At 36.2% G+C, this 21,178-nt stretch overlaps 1 protein-coding gene across 1 annotated transcript in view; it reads left to right on the plus strand.

The window, feature by feature from the left end:
• The first annotated feature begins 1,263 nt into the window (after positions 1 to 1,263).
• The window catches only part of LOC103722282 (ent-kaur-16-ene synthase, chloroplastic-like), a 44,217-nt gene continuing 24,302 nt past the window's right edge, over positions 1,264 to 21,178 (plus strand). Inside the window, exons 1-2 of the mRNA XM_039121000.1 lie at positions 1,264 to 1,321; positions 1,884 to 2,034. Of these exons, the coding sequence (XP_038976928.1) occupies positions 1,908 to 2,034 (127 nt within the window). The 5' untranslated portion in view covers positions 1,264 to 1,321; positions 1,884 to 1,907. The remainder of the gene's footprint in view (positions 1,322 to 1,883; positions 2,035 to 21,178) is intronic.

A 21,178-nucleotide genomic window follows, 5' to 3' on the forward strand; every position in this document is an offset into this window, starting at 1 on the left:
GCAAAAAATAATAATTTTAAGAGGAAAAAAATTTAATTAAAAAATTGAGCTACATAAAAAGTTCTATCTCACTTAATGCAGGAGTACGAGCCCAAATCATAATGGACGTACGTCGAGTTTGGATCCTTGCTTGGGGGTGCTCAAATAACAGTAGGTCCAAAATTTTCAGCACCTAGTTATATTGGGTTCGAATGTTTCGACGTCTAATTACATTGAGTCCTTTTTTTTTTATTTGGGCATGTTGAGTCATATAGAGATTGAGTCCTTTAGTTTGGTTATGTTGAGTTAATTGGAGTTTGGGTCCCAACGCCATGAAATCATATTGAGTCCATGGCATTGAGGAGTCCTTAAGTGATTAGGAGTTGTCTATTTGGTCCATGTTGTATTTGGAAAAGAGTTCTAGTTGATTTGGACTCTCTTTCATGCATCATGAGGAGTCCTAGATTATTTGGAGTTTTATTTATTGAGTTCATGTATCATTTCAAAGAGTCCTAACTGATTTGGGCTCTTAGTCCATGTGTCTTTAAAGAGTTCTAGTTATTTTGGAGTCTTAATTAATTTAGTGGATTTCGTCAATTGATTTCGTCAGTTGACTTCGTTAGTTGATTTCGTCGGTTGATTGATTTAATTTAAAAGAGTCTATATTTAGTTGGAGTCCTAAAATTCTGGTTGTAAGAGTCAATTGGTATCAGAGCAACTATCCCAGATCCTTCTGCATTAATTGGTATCAGAGCAACCATCCCATGTCCGACTACATCATCACTTCTCACCAAAACCGACTACTCTCACTCTCTCCTTCTCTCTTTTCTCATATTACAAGACCAATGTCCTTTTAAATGGAATACCATGTGGATAAGATATTTGATTCCTACTCAAATTTAAAAAATCAATAGCATAACTATTTTAGAAGAAATAATTAAATACAATAAAACTAAAAATAAAATCTTAAAGTTATGAAAATTAATCACCAATTAAATAAAAATTTTAATAAAATTAAAATTTAGAAATGAATCTCAGCAAAGCCAATGTCAACGACCATCTAGATGGGAAACGCGGATGTGTGGTTTCTTGATAAGCTGCGCATTGATCAATAAATTTTTTTCCGCCCAACATGGTGGACTTCTCTTTAGCAAAAACTATAGAGGACTGCTACCGGTGGATTAGTACAAACTGGGCCCCAGCTAGCATTCTGATGCGCCCATGGAGAGCGTTCCCGTCTATTTATTTACGATGTTTCTCACTTCCCCACCGTAGCTTCTTCGTTCTCTCTCTTGGTTCTTCTTGGTGCCTGTCTCTGATCTGTGCCATTCGCCGTCCGTTGGTAATGCTTCTCTTTCATTTTCCCCCTCTCTCGCAATGTTTGATTGTTCATAGATATTAGAATCCTTGCTAAAGCCAGCTTAGGTTGTCATAAATGGGCATGCGAGCAAGTTTCAAGCTCTCAAGAGGATCTGCATAGTTTCTCACCTTTTAAAATAGTTTCTCACCTTTTAAGGGCGATTGAGCGAACTAGGCACACAAACACACAGCAAGGTATCTACAGAGTGTTGAGCTGAGATTCTTGTGGTACTCTTGAACCTTCAATCGTACCAGTGCAAATTTCATGATAAGCATGGTGTGCATTGGTCATGTTTGATCTACAACATTTGAAATAACTAAAAGCAAAGAAACATCTGTTTTGAATGTCTCTTGTTTCTGTATCAAGTGGACAAAATGGACAACTTTAATGGCATGATTAGGGGCAGAGCCAGGATTATGTTATACGAGGTGCCAAGGGGAAAACAAATTCACTTATGCTTTCTTTCTCCTACTTTTTTGTTTGACTTTTCTCCCATTTGTTTTTATCCTTTGATCTTTCTTGGCATGTCTTTCCCTTTTCACAGTGAAACACTCCAAACCATAGCTCAATGGCGATGCAGTTCCTCTCTCTTTCTGTCTATAGTTCCTTTTGTGGCATTGGATATCCAAATATCTATATGCCTAGTTTGAGGATCACGCATTCCACAAGAGCAGTTGCTACTAAAGATGTCAGAGGTACGTAAAGTTCCAAGTTTCCATTTAGTCAAATAAAATGATATCTAGACACATCAATTTGTTTTCCAGGCCTTGGTTGCAGTAGTGCTATTTAAAAAGATCAGCAAGTTTATGATTCTATGTTTCATATATTCTTGAGTTTTCAACTTATTTGTGTCAAATGTATAGTAAATTGGAGATTTTTTTTCTTGCTCGAACCTCATGTAGCTCTTATTGTAACTTTTTATTCGGCAGGATATAGTATGTTATAGATGTATTAATGATTGCATCAAGCAATCCTGTTGGCTTATATCTATCTTAATAGTCAGTCTTATGATGATAATTGACTACCATTTTCTCACATGGTCCGCAGGGTGTAGGATAACCGCCTCACTTTTCTCAAGGAAAAAAACAACAGGGAATTAATTCCCCACCCTTCTAAGGACTCCTCTACAACAAAAAGTCCTTGTTGACTGGGTCCCTGAGCCACGGGTGGTTCTATATACACCCCCCCTATTGCTAAGGACACCCCCAAAAACCAAAAAAAAAATACCCAAACTAACCTTTAGTGTAATTACCATATTGCCCTTGAAATTTTCTCATACACCCCCCTTCCTCCTCCTCCGTTTCGTTTTGAAAAGAAAAAAAAAAACACCCCTCAAACCCCCCTTAAACCCCTCGATCCATTTACATCGTTTAGACGATCTTTGAAGGAGATTTAAGCCCCATTCGAAGCATGGACAAGCAACTAGTGATTTGGGACGAAGAATCGGCCGCAAAGGTACGTGTTCCACCTTGTTTCGAAATTTTTTTTTTTTCACGGTTCGTGCTCCGTTCGGCACTGGATCGCCGAACAAAAGGCTTCTGTTCGGCTGAACAGTGCCGAACAGAAGCCTTCTGTTCGGCAACCCTCAACCGAACAGATCTGTTCGGCTGCACAGTGCCGAACAGAAGGCTTCTGTCCGGCACTGTTCAGCCGAACAGAAGCCTTTTGTTCGGCGATCCAGTGCCGAACGGAGCACGAACCGTGAAAAAAAAAAATTCGGAAGAAGCCGGCGAGGTGGTTCCGGGAGAAGCCGGCGAGGTGGTCGGAGATCGGGAGAATGCCGGCGACGAGAGGGAGAAGGGGGAACGGGGGGTTTTGGGCGTTGGCGAGGTGTTTTGGAGGGGAAGAGCGGGGTGGGGGGGGGGGGTTTGGGGGGTGTAGAGAGCAATTTAGGTGAGGGGGTGGGGAGGGTGGGGGGTAATTTAGGAATTTTTAATTTTTTAGGGGTGTCCTTAGCAAATGGGGGGGTGTAGAGAGTATTTAATTTTTTTTTAATTTTTGGGGGGTGTCCTGAGCAATAGGGGGGGTGTATATAGAACCACCCCTGAGCCACTTCTATTTTAAAATAAGATGTCGAAAATGCCCCCATTGTAAGGTTCTAGCATATCTTAATGGGCAGCGGAAGCTAGGAATTTTAAAAATTTCTTAATAAAGTCCCTTAACATGAAACCCTTATAAGCCTAGATCACCTTAATGGTAACAATCTAATAATATATATACATAAATGTAGGAATAGAAGAATACCTCTAACACTAATCCAAAATGTACAATCTCCACGAGGCGTCCAAGTGTTCGCCCTCCAATGGTGATCCACACGAAAACTTGATCAAGACTTTAGCTCGAAAGACTTTTGATCCTTAATGCAGAATTTTTCTAAAGAACTCAATTGGCTTGCTTTCTTTCCTGTCTAATTTTCTTTCACTTTCTAAAATTACTTCTAATATTTTTGTCCTAAAGAAGATCTCCTTGTCTTGGCTTAGGACACCTTAGAAGCAATGCTAGAAAGAGACATTCTTGTAAGAAAAAAGAGATGAGGGAGAGAGAGAGAGTTGGATTTAATTTCCGATGGATAAGAAAACACCAGGAGCATTCCTATTTATAGATAGTATACGGATGCATTGTAGCCATCCATTCATGCATGAAGACGGGCGTGAGATCAAGGGAGGTGTCATTTGATGAGAGGGCATATCAAAAGTAGTTAGGATAAGATGAAGTGCTTATGATATGGCGCTTCATCCTTATCCATTCCCTAAGCACCTCTTCATGAAATGCGCCGTACTCATGCCTCTCTTCATTTCTTCTCACGCATGAAAAATAGGAAGCATTCTCGACCATTGATCAAGGCTAGATGATGATCCAAAGGCCCTTATTGGTGGTGCCATAAGAAAGAAGGAGAGAGAGAAAGATGCGGTTGAAGGAAAAAGTAGTTAGGAAAAGATGACGTTTCATCTTTATCCAATCCAAGGGGCGCCTCTTCATGAGGCGCCATTCTACATTCACCGTATTCCCTTCTCTCCCACGCCATCTGATGTTGACCAAGTCAACATCACAAGTCCATCACGCCTCAGCCATGAATCCCTCCTTTTAAAACATCATCACATGATCCAAGGGCTAAGGTTCTAGGCGCCATCAAAGGAAGGAATTAAGTGATCATCCAACGGCTCTAGGATAATCTAATGGTTCTCCTTCATGGCGCCATCCATTATGTCTTCATCAAATAGCTGATGAAGATCCAATGGTTATGATTAGAAGCCACATCTAATCCAATTCAATTGGGTTCAAATCAAATCACCATTATGTCTTTATCCAATGGTAGATCAAGATCTAACGGTTTAAATTGAATGATTTATCAAATCTAATTCAATTAGACTCAAAACAAGCCAATTAGATGCCAACTCTTGGCTAACCCATATTAGAATATGATTTAATCAAATTAGATTAATTAAAAATCAGATTCGAATCCAATTCAAATCAGAAGCTACGGTTTGCAATACCTGCTAGGATGTTTATCTTGCAAACATGATCTAATCCAATTAGACCCTTGATAAGTTTTCTTGTGTATGACCCATTGGGTTCCATACTTAGCCAGCAATAGATGTGAGTGCGAGTTGACCTAACTTGATTAGAACTCTTCTAATCGATTTAAATTCAAACTGCGTGAATCTGAACTTAACAATTAGAATCCTTTCTAATTGGTGATCGAATTAAACTCTTTAATTTGATCAAACCTATAAGATAAGATTAACGTCTAGCAACGTGTCATGTGTATCCGGAAAATATGAAATTTGATAAAAATACCAAAAATACCCTTCATTGGCAAGTTACCATGCAATTCAATCCTTTAATCAAACTGCATCCCGAATATATATATGAGTATGAATATATATCAAACTCAATTTCGTATTCATATATTTCTCAATCTTCTAATGATAATTCGAATAATGAAACATTGGAAACTCTTTCTAATTTTCATTGTGCTTTGATCAAAGGATCCCTAAATTATCATATGATTAGAATAAATAGGATGCAATCTTCTCTTACTAGAAGTGATTAATTCCTTATTTACATACTCATAACCTTCGTATGCATCCACCATATCCAGAAGACCTCATACACAACTTATTGTCATGAATGAGTGCAAACCAAAATATGAATTTATGTGCACAAGATACTATGGTGATCTCAGGTCAAAGGATCAGTTGCACAACTTCCACTAAGAGAATCATCTTTTGACATGTAAGTAAGACTTCATAAGATTTCTTTTTGTAGGTCAATTCAATGAACTTATTCCTCTAATGAGCACCCACATCTTTGTATTAGTATCTTCACATAAGTGATTGTGAGATCAATCATCCTCTGCATCGAGCATACATAAGATGTGCTAGTCTTTCCAGGAGACATTGATCTCCGACTCAATGTACCAATGACTGAAAATATTTAAGATTAGGATTTTAGAATTTTAGGTCTCACTAGTATGATCTCATCATAGCCTTAAAACCATTGCCCTAATTTAAGAGGTTTATCACAAATATAATCAACAGCATATGATAAAACACAATGCCTTTATTCATATTTAAATGGCATATACATGATTTTGAAAATCAAAAGAAAATCCTTCGCAATACATATTGCGATTGGCTTGTAGGGCATCTACTCTTTCAATCTCCCACTTGCACTAAAGCCAATCATCCTTATATTTCATCCCCATACAATCGAGGTGGTGATCGAATTGCTGTTGTGGTAGAGCTTTAGTGGACAAGTCTGCTAGGTTGTTCTTTGTATCTACTCGCCCAATCACTATGTCTTGTCTCTCGACGATCTCTAAAATAAGGTGGAAGCGTCTTAGAATGTGCTTGGATTTGTGATGAAACCTTGGTTCCTCCACTTGAGCAACAGCTCCAATGTTATCACAATAAACTGGGACTGGTCCAGCAATCTCAGAAACTACTTCCAACTCAGTGATAAACTTCTTCATCCAAACAGCTTCTTTAGCGGCTTCACTTACAGCAATGTATTCTGCCTCAGTAGTTGAGTCAGCTACAGTTTGCTGCTTGGAACTCTTCCAGCTCACTGCACCACCATTTAGGATAAAGACATATCCTGAAGTGGACTTGCTATCATCTGAGTCTGACTGAAAACTAGAATCAAAAAATTCTTCTAGTTTCAACTCAGATCCTCCATAAATTAGAAAAATATCTTTAGTCCTTCTCAAGTACTTAAGAATATTTTTCATAGCTATCCAGTGATCCTCTCCTGGATCAGCCTGAAATCTGCTTGTTATGCCTAAGACATAAGCAACATCAAGCCTGGTACATAGCATAGCATACATTATTGATCATACTGCCGAAGCATAGGGAATAGAATTCATTCTATTCTTCTATTCAGATGTCTTAGGAGACATCTTCTTAGAGAGACGTATGCCATGACTCATAGGTAAGTAACCTCTTTTCCTTCCTTCCATGCTGAATCTTTTCAGCACACGATCTATGTACTTAGATTGGGATAAGCCTAGCATCCTTTTAGATCTATCCCTATAGATCTTTATACCAAGTATATAGGATGCTTCTTCCAAGTCTTTCATGAAAATGCTTTATGATAGACCGATTGTAACATTGGAATATCATTTCCAATGATTAGTATGTCATCTACATACAATATTAAGAAGACAATGGCACTCCCACTAGTCTTCTTATACACACATGGTTTATCCATATTTTTGATAAAACCAAACTCTTTGACTGTTGCATCAAAATGGATGTTCCAACTTCTCGATTCTTGCTTTAATCCATAAATGGATCTCTTAAGCTTGCATACTTGATTTGCTCTCCCACTTGAGACAAATCCTTCTGGCTATGTCATGTAAACCTCTTCCTCAAGATAACCATTAAGAAAGGCGGTTTTGACATCCATCTGCCAGATTTCATAATCATAGTATACAGCTATTGCAAACAAGATCCAAATAGATTTAAGCATAGCAACTGATGAAAAAGTTTCCTCATAATCAATTTCTTACTTTTGCCTAAAACTTTTCGCCACTAGTCTGGCCTTGTAGGTTTCTACTTGGCCATCTGCTCCAATCTTTTTCTTATAGACCCATTTGCAACCTATAGAGCTTACACCTTCTGGTGCATCAACCAAAGTCCATACTTGGTTGGTATACATAGAGTCTATTTCGGATTTCATGGCTTCTAACCATTTGTTAGAGTCATTACTCATAATAGCTTCCGAATAGATCAGAAGATCATCATTTTCAATGATGTGGGCTTCATCATTCTCAATAATAAACCCATACCTCTTAGATGCATTTCGCACTCTATTTGACCTTCGGAGAGAAGATGTGTGTTGTGGTTGTACCTCATTTATGGGTACATCTGGTTGAGGAATATTTTGTGTCTCCATTTGTAAATCTTGAACTTCTTCAAGTTCAATTCTTCTATCTTTGCCCTTATCTAAGATAAACTCTTTCTCTAAGAAAGTGGCATGCCTACCTACAAAAAACTTTTGTTTGGTAGGATGATAGAATATATATCCTATACTATCTTTATGATAACCTATAAATATGCACTTATCTGATCTAGAAGTACTAGGTACTTATCTTAAGGTACTTAAGATTGGACTTCTTTTCTTTCCATATCTCATATAGAGTACTAGGTATAGATTTTGATGGTATCCTGTTTAATACAAGTGCAGCAGTTTCTAGGGTAAAACTTTCCTCTCTAGAAGAAAATAGGAAGATCTATAAAGCACATCATAGACCGTACCATATCTAATAGAGTATGATTCCTTCATTCGGCTACACCATTTAATTGTGGCGTATACAGAGGTGTCCATTCAAAGAGAATGCTCTTTTTTTTAAGATGATTTAAAAACTCACTAGAAAGGTATTCACCTTCTCGATTAGATCGAAGGATTTTAATACACTTTTCAGTTTGTTTTTCAACCATACTTTGATACTCTTTAAACTTATCAAAAGCTTCGGCTTATGTTTTATAAGATACACATCCGAATTTTGATAAATCACCAGTGAATGTGATGAAATAAGAGTATCCACCTCTAGCAAGACTTGTCATAGGACCACATACATCTGTATGCACAAGTCCTAATAACTCACTTGCCCTTTCTCCATGTCTAATGAATGCAGACTCAGTCATTTTACCTATAAGACAAGATTCACAAGTTTCTAATGATTCATAATTATAAGGATCAAAGAATTTTTCTTTATACAACTTGTTGATTCTTGATTCGCTTATGTGATCAAGTCGGCGATGCCAAAGAAGGGTGTTATTTACTTCTTCTCTCTTTCTTTTATTGCTTTTATCAATATGAAAGATATTATCATTAAGTAATAAAACAAGAAGACTATTTTCCATAATGCCATTGCAAAGATGCTTATTAGAAAAATAAATAGAGCAACCATTGCCCTTTTCATTAATTTCAAAACCTTTCTTTAACAACAGAGGAATGAAAATTACATTTCTAATAATTTTGGGCATATAATAACAATTTTCTAATTATAGGAGCTCTTCCGAAGGCAACTTGAAGTTGTAGGTTCCAATAGCTTCAGCCTGAATGGACTCTCCTCCGGCGCCATACAGCTCGAAGTCACCTTTATTCAAAATTTTAATTTTCTATAGTTCATGCAAACATTTGCAAATGTGAAAACCACAACCGGTATCCAATACCCATGAATTTGAATTTAAAGAACTTAATGATAAGTTAGCATGTAACATAAATGTTGCCCAGTGGATACAACCCAAGAGGGGGGGTGAATTGGGTCTTTTAAAACTTTTATGCTACTTCTAAAACTTTTTTTATTAACTATGCTAAGTTGTATAGATGCACAGTGAAAGTTAAACTTAGCAAGGGTTTGATGTATAGACTTCGACTGAATTAAATATGCTTGCAACTAAAGGATGTGCGGATAAGAATTAAGCAAGCAATTTATCTAAGTAAGTAAGTGTGTTAGTTAGACAATAACTAGAGGCATTACAAACACAAAGGACATATAGTGGTTCGGTGCACCCCAGCACCTACATCCACTCCCCAAGACCTCTTGGAAATTTCACTATAATCCTACCGATTACAGCCGGTTGTTTTACAAGCTCACAACCCAACTTGTTGTTTTACGAGCGCACAACGAACTCGGTCGGTTTTCCCAGGCTCACCGACTAGAACCTTCCCGATTGTTTTTCCGGGATCACAATCAAACCCTTACACGTTGGTTTTACCCTCGGCTCACCAACAAACCTATCACCGTTGGTTTTCCCTTTGGCTCACCAACAAACCTTAACCCCTTGATTCAATCCCTTGATTGAATCAAGTTACAAGATATTAAAACAAAGTATAAAACAAAACAAAGCTTCTTAAACAAGCAAATATGACAATATAAACAAATAGAGTAAAGAGAAGCCCTCAAACGAGTTTTGAAGATGGAGGAGCTCGGCTTCTTCTTTACTTGATCCTCCTCTGATTTGGCATGAAGTAGAGGATCTCCGAGGCAGCACACGGATGGAGAGGAAGCTTTCGGATTCACTTGGATGCTCTTCTTCTCTCTATTTCGTTTTGGATGGCCCTTTTGTGCTTATGGGAGATTTCCTTTGTAATCTCTTTGAGATCTCTTTCCTAGATGATCTCTCCCACTTCCATGAGTTCTCCCCTAGCTCTCTTCTTGTTTTTATAGCTTTAGATGGTGTGGAAACAAGAATATAGCCGTTAGAGACAAAAATAGAGCCGTTGGAACCAGTCTGCACCTCCTGACAATATGACCGTTGGGATCGGAGTCGACTCGCGCGATCAGGAGTCGGCTCGCCTGTTGCAGGAGTCGGCTCGTGTTTTACCGGAGACGACTCGGCCACTGTTCCAAATTTGAATTAATGTGCTTGCCTCGACTGGGAGTCGACTCGTCTTAACCTGGAGTCGACTCGCCAACTTCTGGAGCTGACTTGGCAATTTCGGAGTCGGCTCATCCACTGAAGTCCGTGGATCCAATTTTGAATTTTGTCCTCTCGAGTCGACTCGACTGTCCTGGGAGTCGACTCGAATCTCAGAGCCCGAACTCCCGATCCTCTGTCTTTTGGCTCGTCCAGTCTTGGAGTCGACTCGAATTTCCTTGGAGTCGACTCGGCTCTCAGTTTGCGAAACACAGCCTTCTGCCATCTTGGTGTAGCGCTGCCTTGGAGTCGACTCGAGCTGTCTGGGAGTCGACTCGAATCTCAGAGGCAGTAACTTGGTTTTCTGTCTGTTGATGGTCGCGGAGTCTCGGAGTCGACTCGTGCAATGCGGGAGTCGACTCGAATCTCAGAGTCCCAAAAATGCTCTCTGACTTTTTCCTTGTGTTCCGCTGAGAGTCGACTCTTGCTTTCTTTGGAGTCGACCTACCAACCATCGGAGTCGACTCGCATTCCACTAGAGTCGACTCGAATCTCAGACCCGAAAACTGCTCTCTGACTTTTCTACCTGTGACTCCTAGGAGTCGACTCATACTTCTCCGGAGTCGACTCATACTTCTCCGGAGTCGACTCGAATTCCACTGGAGTCGACTCGAAGACTGTTCTTTTGAATTTTTCTTTTGATTTTACTCCTCCAATTTGAATCCTTTGAACTTTAAACTTGGGCCAATAAATTGTAGCTTTCTTCCAACTTGAGAGCTTTGGAGGCCTTCTTGTGTTCTTCCAACTTGCTATGTTCCTTGCAAAATAAATATCTTTCTCCTTGCAACATAAACATTAGTATCTATACTTCAAGGTTTTGTGATCATCAAAATCAATCTATGAATCAATCTTTGGGTCATCAATCTCCCCCTTTTTGATGATGACAAAACTTGGAGTATATGCAATATAAAAGATATTGATTTCTCGAAGTAATACATAGCTAAGTTGCATGAAGTGGAAAACATATATATTTAAAAACATACTTCATGATAATGCTTTAGATTTAATCAGCTTAACACAATCAACATATTTAAATTTTAAGCTGATTTGTATTCAATTCAAAGTAATAAAGCATTCTGAATATATAGCATATACTTAGATATTTCTCCCCCTTTTTGACAACATCAAAAAGATAGTGAAACATTAAGTACAAAGATCAGAGCAGAACACATCGAGTGTGAATTCAAGAGGTTTTTTAATTTGATACCACAGATAGTTTTTTAATCAAGTGTAGGTGGAATCTTCCTTAGGTTAATTCAAGAAGTACCACAAATGATATTCAAGGAAAAATATGAGTGGAAATCTAACCTCTCTTCACTAAGTATGAAAGCTTGTTCATTTAAGACCTTTTGCCCAATCTATTAAGTATTTTATCAACATGAGAGCAATTTAATTAATTTTCAGAGTAAAAGATCAAAACTTATATATTTGGAAAAACATATCATCATGTTGGATCATTAATTCTTAATGACTTCAAAGTTCTTATATGATAATAAGAGCATTGGGGCACAAATACCAAAATATGAGTTTATGCAATTTTTGATACATCTTTGAGCTCTTTTAAAGACTTTCTTTTATTCCTTTAGAAAATAAGCATAATTTGATACATAAAATAATGAATTGGCACACAATTTAAGTTTTAAAGATCAAGTCAATTAGGACTCATTAGTGAATATCAAAATAGATTTTCTAAAAGATACTCAAAAAAATTTTACACGTTATTCTCCCCCTTTTTCATTAAGTTAGAGGCTCTTTAAGCTCAACTTGCAATTTGATTCATGATTTATGCATAAGATATACTAACCAAATAACAGGCCTCAAGGTGTATCATAAAGATTTTCAGATTAAATTTCAGATGATACATATTGGAGAGTATTAGGATCATTTTTCATTTTGTATTCTTCCTCTCTCCTTTAGTTATAGATATATGCGATTAAGTTCCGTGAGACCTCTCCTTCTGAAATTTTCTTTCTCCCCCTCTATTGATCATTCCATTTAAGAGTTTAGAATTTGAAGATAATGTTCAATAAAATTGTCAATCTCAAAAATATATTTTCTATAAGTTTCAGCTCATTTTCATAAGACTCAAGGTTTGAGATAAGACAGCCTTTATAGAACTCATCTCAAGGTAATTAAAGCATGTCTTGCAATATAAGGAGGTTCATCAAAATCAATCCATAAAATTCAAGGTATGCATCAAATTAAAGTTTCTTTAGGATAAGATACTGAATATCTAAAGCTCCCCCTCAAAAGATGCATTCTTCTTTAATCATTCTTTTCTTTGGTTGAATTTCAGAATTTAATAATAAACGTGAATAAAACTGAAATTCTATGTTATCGAGAATGTAGAGTGATCTAGAATTATTCAAAATTTATAGTATTCACTCTATATATATATATTTTGATGATAGTTTCTAAGAATGTAGGAGAGAAAAACATATAGATGATCATTGAGGTATGTGTATTTATAGAACTCAATTTCTTAATCACAGTTTTTCAGCAATGTATACATGAAGCTCAATAAATTTTTTAAATATTAAAATAAAGTCATATATTTTAAAAATATTTACTTGCAATCAAGATCATCGTAAGACACATCATTTGAATCAAAATTAGTATACTTTGAAGGTAAGAAATGATATGTTTCGGATGCGTATCGGAGCAATCAAAATAAATTCTGTTTTTCTTACATTAACATTTTATTTAGTAATCATATGGAGTTTAACCTTTTATACAAAATCGGATTCTGAATTACATAGGATTTTCAATAGAAGCTTTCTAAGTCATAATATGAGATATGTATCTTTCACAATGTAGCTCATCTTAAATTGTTACGATTGAAAAATACATATTTCAATAACATTAAAGCACTTTCAGAATCTTTGTGTTTAATTTTGAGTTTCGATACAAAATAAAGGATATTTTAACAAGTATTAGGACATTATGTATCAAAGTTAGGCAAGTAGAAAGATAGATCAATATCAATTTATTTTCCCTAAATAGAGATGTTCTTCTCTTCTCCTTTCTACAATTTTATTTAGCTTTCAGATTTTAACAATGATTGTGAATGACAAATCTGAAATTTCTTTTCAATAAAACTAAACAAAAGATGTTATGTAGCAATTCAAACATTCAATCAAATTGTCCAAGTATGAAACATTACAAAACATTGAGAACCCATAAATCAAGACATCATACCATATGCAAAATATACCATGTGTTAAGTCATGCATTAAAATACTAAGAACAAGAATGTCAAGGATCAAAATCAATTCTTTTTCAAATAAACTCCCCCTATTTAAATATAATCTTGCAATGATTTCATCCTTAAAGTGTGTTTTCAAGTGATTAAAAATTTGACTTAATTCTACTTTCATTTACTTTGTTTTTCATTTATAACTTTCTTATGCTCTATACTCTATTTGCTCCCTATCCGGTGGAGTTGGGAAGGGGCACGAGGTACTACCACTAGCCTCCCTCTTGTGCCGTCCCTAATATGCCCTACACCGAATAGTTGGGTCAAATAGTGCCGGGTACTACCACTAGCCTCCCCATTGGCACCATCCCTATGATGAGCAATATAGAAAGGTTAAAATGTTTACTTCAAAACCTCCCTGTTTAAGTGTAATTAATTATGGATTTTATCCCTTCCAAAAGAATGCTCACACAAGTCTCACAAATGTGTCGAATATATTAAGTTTGTTTTGCTTTTCCTTAAGGTTGAAGTGTTTGCCTCTACTTGGATTTTACTTCTCTTGAATAATATCCATTTTTTTTTCTTTATCTCTCTCTCTTTTTGTTATTCTCAAGTAATTTTTATGAGAGAGCAGAATAGAGAATTAATCTTACGTATCATATATATGTATATCATGCAAACAACATTTTCATTATGCTCAAGGATTCATAACTTCTCACAAGTTATTTTACATCAACATTTTAAGCATATACTTGTGTATTTCATGGTTATGACATAGGCAAAGATATATTTTAGTTTGGGCAAACCATGAAATAATTTCTAAAAGTATAAGTCAGTCAATACACATATAGACATGATATCAAAAATTAATAATTAAAGAATTTAATCATGCCATAATAGGATTTAAGTTATTGACTTTGCTCAATTAATTTGTGAGAAAGGTATCTAAAATTACCTATTCATTATATGTTCTTCAAGCCAAACTAGATTTCTTATGTGTGAACTTTTGGCTGAAGAAGATCCTCTCTCTTGTTTGCATGTGAATGTTTAGTGTATCTTACATGAAGATATCCTTCAAGTTGAAATTTCTCATTTTTCTTTCTTGAAGGAAGGTCATTAGTTTCTTTAAGATACAAAGCATTCATCCAACATATATATATTTTTTAATTAGATGACTCAATATGAGATATGACAATAGTTGCATGTTGAGTCACTTTACTCAAGAGATTGCCTAAATATAAGCAAGCACATATCATTTGAATTAAAGAGATAGATTCATTAACCAAGATAGTTCAAGTCAATTTAGTTTAGATTCTATTTGCTTAAGATAATTATCAATAAGATATGTTAACTATATTTTAATCAATTTATCTTAACCATTTGTTTCTATCAAAATTCAGATTATGATTTATTTGTTATCAATAAAATATGATTAATTAAAGTTAGATTGAAGTCTTGCACACGGTCACATAATAAGCATACAATCTGGTCTACTAGCTGTATGATAAAATAATTATTCTATCATGCTTCAATACAGCTTTAACACAATAGATCTACTTTGCTCATCCTTTTCAAACTCTACAAGATGGGGTCATAGATATACCTTCTTCATGCCAATCTTCTATAAGAGTTTTCTTGTGGACTAATGTTGGTCAATGAAGATCCCCTTTCCTGTTTGTCTTAATTTGGAGTTTGAGAGAAGATGTTAATTCATTCATCATATTTCAAACTCACTTTGCAATATAACTCTTCATTAGTAGAACCAAAAATGATGTCATCAATGCATACTTTGAGCAAATAAGATATCACAAATTCATCTTTTTGATACATAGATTTATCACTATTACTTTCTATCAAAAAGGTTGCTTAAGCTTTTATATATCATGCTTTTGATGCTTGTTCTAAATCACATATTGCTTTATCATATATGTAATGTGTATTTTTAAATATGGTGGTTATTTTTCATAGATCTCCTTTTTAATGAAGTAACCACATAGGAGTGAATTCTACACATTCATTTGACAGAATATAAAGCTCATGAAGCAAGCACATGATAATGATGATCTTTACTTCTAATCATGCAAGAATCTTTATCAAGATCTATTTCCTCTTTTCTTGATTTAGTCTTTTAGTAGTCATCAATTTTTCTTCATTAAGTGCATATGTAAAAGATTGACCATATAATTTGATTTTAGTATTTTGATAATAAATCATTAGTCTCATAAAGAATAAAATGAATTGATACTTCTACAACTAGAATTTTTCATGAATGTTCTATATGCATTGCTTGATGAATGATATCCAAGGATAGAAGTATCTTTATCAGATTTGGCATTATTTTCATAAGATCATATCAAGCATAATGTGTATGATTGAAAAATATGAAAGATATGCAATGGTTCATTTTCCATTTTTCAGAAGATCAAAAGGAGTTTTCATCAAAAATAGATCTAACAGAAATCATATGTATGACAAGCAGTGATGATAGTTTTTTTTTTAAAAAAATCATTTAAGTAGATGACTATCATACACAATTGTCTTTTTCATTTCTTCAAGAATTCTATTAATCCTATTTTACTTAAGGTGTCCTTGGTACTGAAAATATTATTTTTCTGTGCACAACTTAACACAAAATTGGTTTTCAATCACTATGCCATGATTTCATAGTTTGCAAACCTTTATCATTTGATCGCTTTTTGTGAGTTTGTCCCAATGCAGAAAATATTTTAATTTGAGTGCCAAGAACAAGGCTAATGTAAGCTTTTGTAAAATTAGTGTTGGAAACAACATCTCTAGATTTAGAAATTTTTTTTTGTTTGTTTCCTTAGTTAGCATGCATAGTAAAACTTTGACCTTTAAGAGGATAATCTAAGTAAGCCAATGGCAAGGTCTTTTGAGATTAAGTACATACTAGCATGAGTTGATTTTATATGCCAAGGATGGTTTCTTGGTATTTATAGTGCATATATTCAAAAGCATACCAAGTACACATTATCATATCTATGATCAATAAACAATAATGCCATGGATAAAAACTCTCAATCAAGCATATAGAGAATTCATAGATTTATTCTTAATAAATTGATTAATCATTTAGCAACTTATCCAATAGTGAGTAAAGTATACTATAAAATGAAGTGATTTGATTATATTCCCAAAAGTATTTTCTATATCACAAAATTGAGCAATACTTGCAATTCATATTTTAATCAAATACTAAAGCAAAAATAATGATGAGATGCAAGGGTTGCTGATTTCATTATTATTATTTTTTAATTACCTTTTATAAGTATATTTCAAGTTTCATTTTTTTGACGTGTGTCTAGAACACCCATTTGTATGAAAGTTCTATTTGTTCCATAGGTATCTTGGCACACCTACATCTACATCCTCATATTTTTATTTTGGGTACCCAAGCTTGCTTGGATCCTTGAGAGTTAGGACATATGGTTCCTTTTGGAACCCAAATTTGTTTAATTGTAATAACTTTACCACTTGATTTAATTATGTTAGAACGATAAATAAAGTTGTTATGCCCATTCTTTTCATGTTTGAGATAAGTTATCTTATTTAATGGTTTGCATGGTGAATTGATAACCTTTTTCTCTAGAGATTTATTGTTAAGTAAAGGAGTCAAGCCAAGTTTTGATTTATCATAAGCAACATATTGGCTTTCAAACATCATTTTCAATTGTTCTGAGCTTACGGTGAATTTGTTAATAAAAGATTTTAATTGATTAATTTCTTTACTTAAGTTTTGATTTTCTCTAATTAAGCTATGATTTTTCTGAATTAATTCTTCTGAAAATGACCTTAAGCTTTTATTTTCAGAATTTAGTTTCTCTTGTATTTCATCATTAGAATTTCTTTCTTTTGAAATTTTCAGATTTAGTTTCTTAAGATTTTTATTCTTTACAGCTAATTTTCTACATTCACTATACAAATCGTGAAAAGCATTTAATAATTCATCATAAGAGAATTCGTCTTGAAAATCATTTGAGGTAAAAGTAGATTCAGATTTTACCTTGTCTTCCTGTGCCATAAAGCACAAGTCCGTTACCTCTTGTAGTTTCTTGGAGCTAATATCATCATTGTTGCTCCTAACTTTTATTTTCTGGCTTGACTCTTTCTTGGTCAAGGCTTTCTTCCTTTTCATCTCTTTCTTCCTTTCTTCTTGCTTCCTCTTTTTCTTTGTCTTTAGGAAGCTGATTTGCCTCGGAGTCGACTCGGACCTTATTGGAGTCGACTCGGTTATCTTGAGTGTCGACTCTGAAATACTTGGAGTCGACTCGACTGAGGTGGGAGATTCAACACCTTTTTCTGCAGTCTCATTGTTAGAATGTAATTGAAGCACATGAGAGCTAATCTGAGATTTATCATAAATATTTTCTAAAGTATCCCAGATCTCCTTAGCAGATAAGCATGCAGAAATTTCATTAAACTTTGTTTCTTGAATAGCACAATATAATATGTTCATAGCATCAGCATTCAATTGTGCTAAGTCCTTTTCATTAAAAGTTTGAGAGAGTATGTGAAGATCATTTATTATGATTTTTCATAAGTAATAGTTTTGTGATTGAATAAAGATGCGCATGCGTATTTTCCAATGTGTATAGTTTATGCCATTAAATAGTGGAGGTGTATTAATTGATTGTCCTTCTCCTAGAAAACTATCTATTTGAGTTGTCATGATCTTTGGCTCTTGATCATGAGATCAATGATTAAACTTAGAGCACCTGCTCTGATACCACTTGTTGCCCAGTAGATACAACCCAAGAGGGGGGGTGAATTGGGTCTTTTAAAACTTTTATGCTACTTCTAAAACTTTTTTTTATTAGCTATGCTAAGTTGTATAGATGCACAGTGAAAGTTAAACTTAGCAAGGGTTTGATGTATAGACTTCGACTGAATTAAATATGCTTGCAACTAAAGGATGTGCGGATAAGAATTAAGCAAGCAATTTATCTAAGTAAGTAAGTGTGTTAGTTAGACAATAACTAGAGGCATTACAAACACAAAGGACATATAGTGGTTCGGTGCACCCCAGCACCTACATCCACTCCCCAAGACCTCTTGGGAATTTCACTATAATCCTACCGATTACAGCCGGTTGTTTTACAAGCTCACAACCCAACTTGTTGTTTTACGAGCGCACAACGAACTCGGTCGGTTTTCCCAGGCTCACCGACTAGAACCTCCCCGATTGTTTTTCCGGGATCACAATCAAACCCTTACACGTTGGTTTTACCCTCGGCTCACCAACAAACCTATCACCGTTGGTTTTCCCTTTGGCTCACCAACAAACCTTAACCCCTTGATTCAATCCCTTGATTGAATCAAGTTACAAGATATTAAAACAAAGTATAAAACAAAACAAAGCTTCTTAAACAAGCAAATATGACAATATAAACAAATAGAGTAAAGAGAAGGCCTCAAATGAGTTTTGAAGATGGAGGAGCTCGGCTTCTTCTTTACTTGATCCTCCTCTGATTTGGCATGAAGTAGAGGATCCCCGAGGCAGCACATGGATGGAGAGGAAGCTTTCGGATTCACTTGGATGCTCTTCTTCTCTCTATTTCGTTTTGGATGGCCCTTTTGTGCTTATGGGAGATTTCCTTTGTAATCTCTTTGAGATCTCTTTCCTAGATGATCTCTCCCACTTCCATGAGTTCTCCCCTAGCTCTCTTCTTGTTTTTATAGCTTTAGATGGCGTGGAAACAAGAATATAGCCGTTAGAGACAAAAATAGAGCCGTTGGAACCAGTCTGCACCTCCTGACAATATGACCGTTGGGATCGGAGTCGACTCGCACGATCAGGAGTCGGCTCGCCTGTTGCAGGAGTCGGCTCGTGTTTTACCGGAGACGACTCGGCCACTGTTCCAAATTTGAATTAATGTGCTTGCCTCGACTGGGAGTCGACTCGTCTTAACCTGGAGTCGACTCGCCAACTTCTGGAGCTGACTTGGCAATTTCGGAGTCGGCTCATCCACTGAAGTCCGTGGATCCAATTTTGAATTTTGTCCTCTCGAGTCGACTCGACTGTCCTGGGAGTCGACTCGAATCTCAGAGCCCGAACTCCCGATCCTCTGTCTTTTGGCCGTCCAGTCTTGGAGTCGACTCGAACTTCCTTGGAGTCGACTCGGCTCTCAATTTGCGAAACACAGCCTTCTGCCATCTTGGTGTAGCGCTGCCTTAGAGTCGACTCGAGCTGTCTGGGAGTCGACTCGAATCTCAGAGGCAGTAACTTGGTTTTCTGTCTGTTGATGGTCGCGGAGTCTCGGAGTCGACTCGTGCAATGCGGGAGTCGACTCGAATCTCAGAGTCCCAAAAATGCTCTCTGACTTTTTCCTTGTGTTCCGCTGAGAGTCGACTCTTGCTTTCTTTGGAGTCGACCTACCAACCATCGGAGTCGACTCGCGTTCCACTGGAGTCGACTCGAATCTCAGACCCGAAAACTGCTCTCTGACTTTTCTGCCTGTGACTCCTAGGAGTCGACTCATACTTCTCCGGAGTCGACTCATACTTCTCCGGAGTCGACTCGAATTCCACTGGAGTCAACTCGAAGACTGTTCTTTTGAATTTTTCTTTTGATTTTACTCCTCCAATTTGAATCCTTTGAACTTTAAACTTGGGCCAATAAATTGTAGCTTTCTTCCAACTTGAGAGCTTTGGAGGCCTTCTTGTGTTCTTCCAACTTGCTATGTTCCTTGCAAAATAAATATCTTTCTCCTTGCAACATAAACATTAGTATCTATACTTCAAGGTTTTGTGATCATCAAAATCAATCTATGAATCAATCTTTGGGTCATCAATAAACATACCTTTCGATGCAACTTTTGCATCGGTCTTCATACTTGCAAGAAAACTCTTGCAATTTCTTTTCTAGTGGCCAACTTTGCCGCAACAAAAACAAGCACTTGATCCGGAGTTTTTCTTTTCTTTTTTTCTTTTTGATGCTACTCTTAGGGTTCAATCTTTTCTTAGAATCCTTATTTCACGATTTTCTCTTAGAGGTGCTATTTATAAGAAGGAATGGACCTTTATCCTTCTTAATATGGCCTTCAGCTGTTTTGAGCATATTTAACAGCTCGAGCAGGAAGGTGTTCAGCTTGTTCATGTGAAAGTTCACAACAAACTGAGAGAATGAATCAGGCAGTGATTGCAGGATCAAATCCTGACTGAGCTCACTATCCATAGCAAAACCTAATTGACTTAATCTGGTGATTAAGTCTTGTTGCCCAGATAGACAACCCAAGAGGAGGGGGGGGTGAATTGGGTTTTAAAATAATTTAGCTATTTAAAACGTTGTGGATGACTAATTAAAACTATTGCAAGTTGTTTAATTAATTGCTATGTGCTGTGAGTGATATGAGAGTAAGAGAAAGAGAGACAATCAATCACAAACACCAAGTTTTATAGTGGTTCGGAGCTAACCCTTGCTCCTACGTCCACTCCCCAAGTCTCACTTGGGAATTCACTATAACCCCTTGGATTACAGCCGGTTGTTTTCCAAGCTCACAACCAAACTTGTTGTTTTACGAGCTCACAACGAACTCGGTCGGTTTTCCCTGGCTCACCGACTAGAACCGCCCCGATTGTTTTCCCGGGATCACAATCGAACCCTTACACACGTTGGTTTTACACTCGGCTCACCAACCAAACTCAATACCCTCGATTCAATCCCCCGATTGAACCAAGTAAAGACCAGGTAAA

The sequence above is a fragment of the Phoenix dactylifera genome, unplaced genomic scaffold (assembly GCF_009389715.1).
Source record: "Phoenix dactylifera cultivar Barhee BC4 unplaced genomic scaffold, palm_55x_up_171113_PBpolish2nd_filt_p 000943F, whole genome shotgun sequence".
NCBI lineage: Eukaryota > Viridiplantae > Streptophyta > Magnoliopsida > Arecales > Arecaceae > Phoenix > Phoenix dactylifera.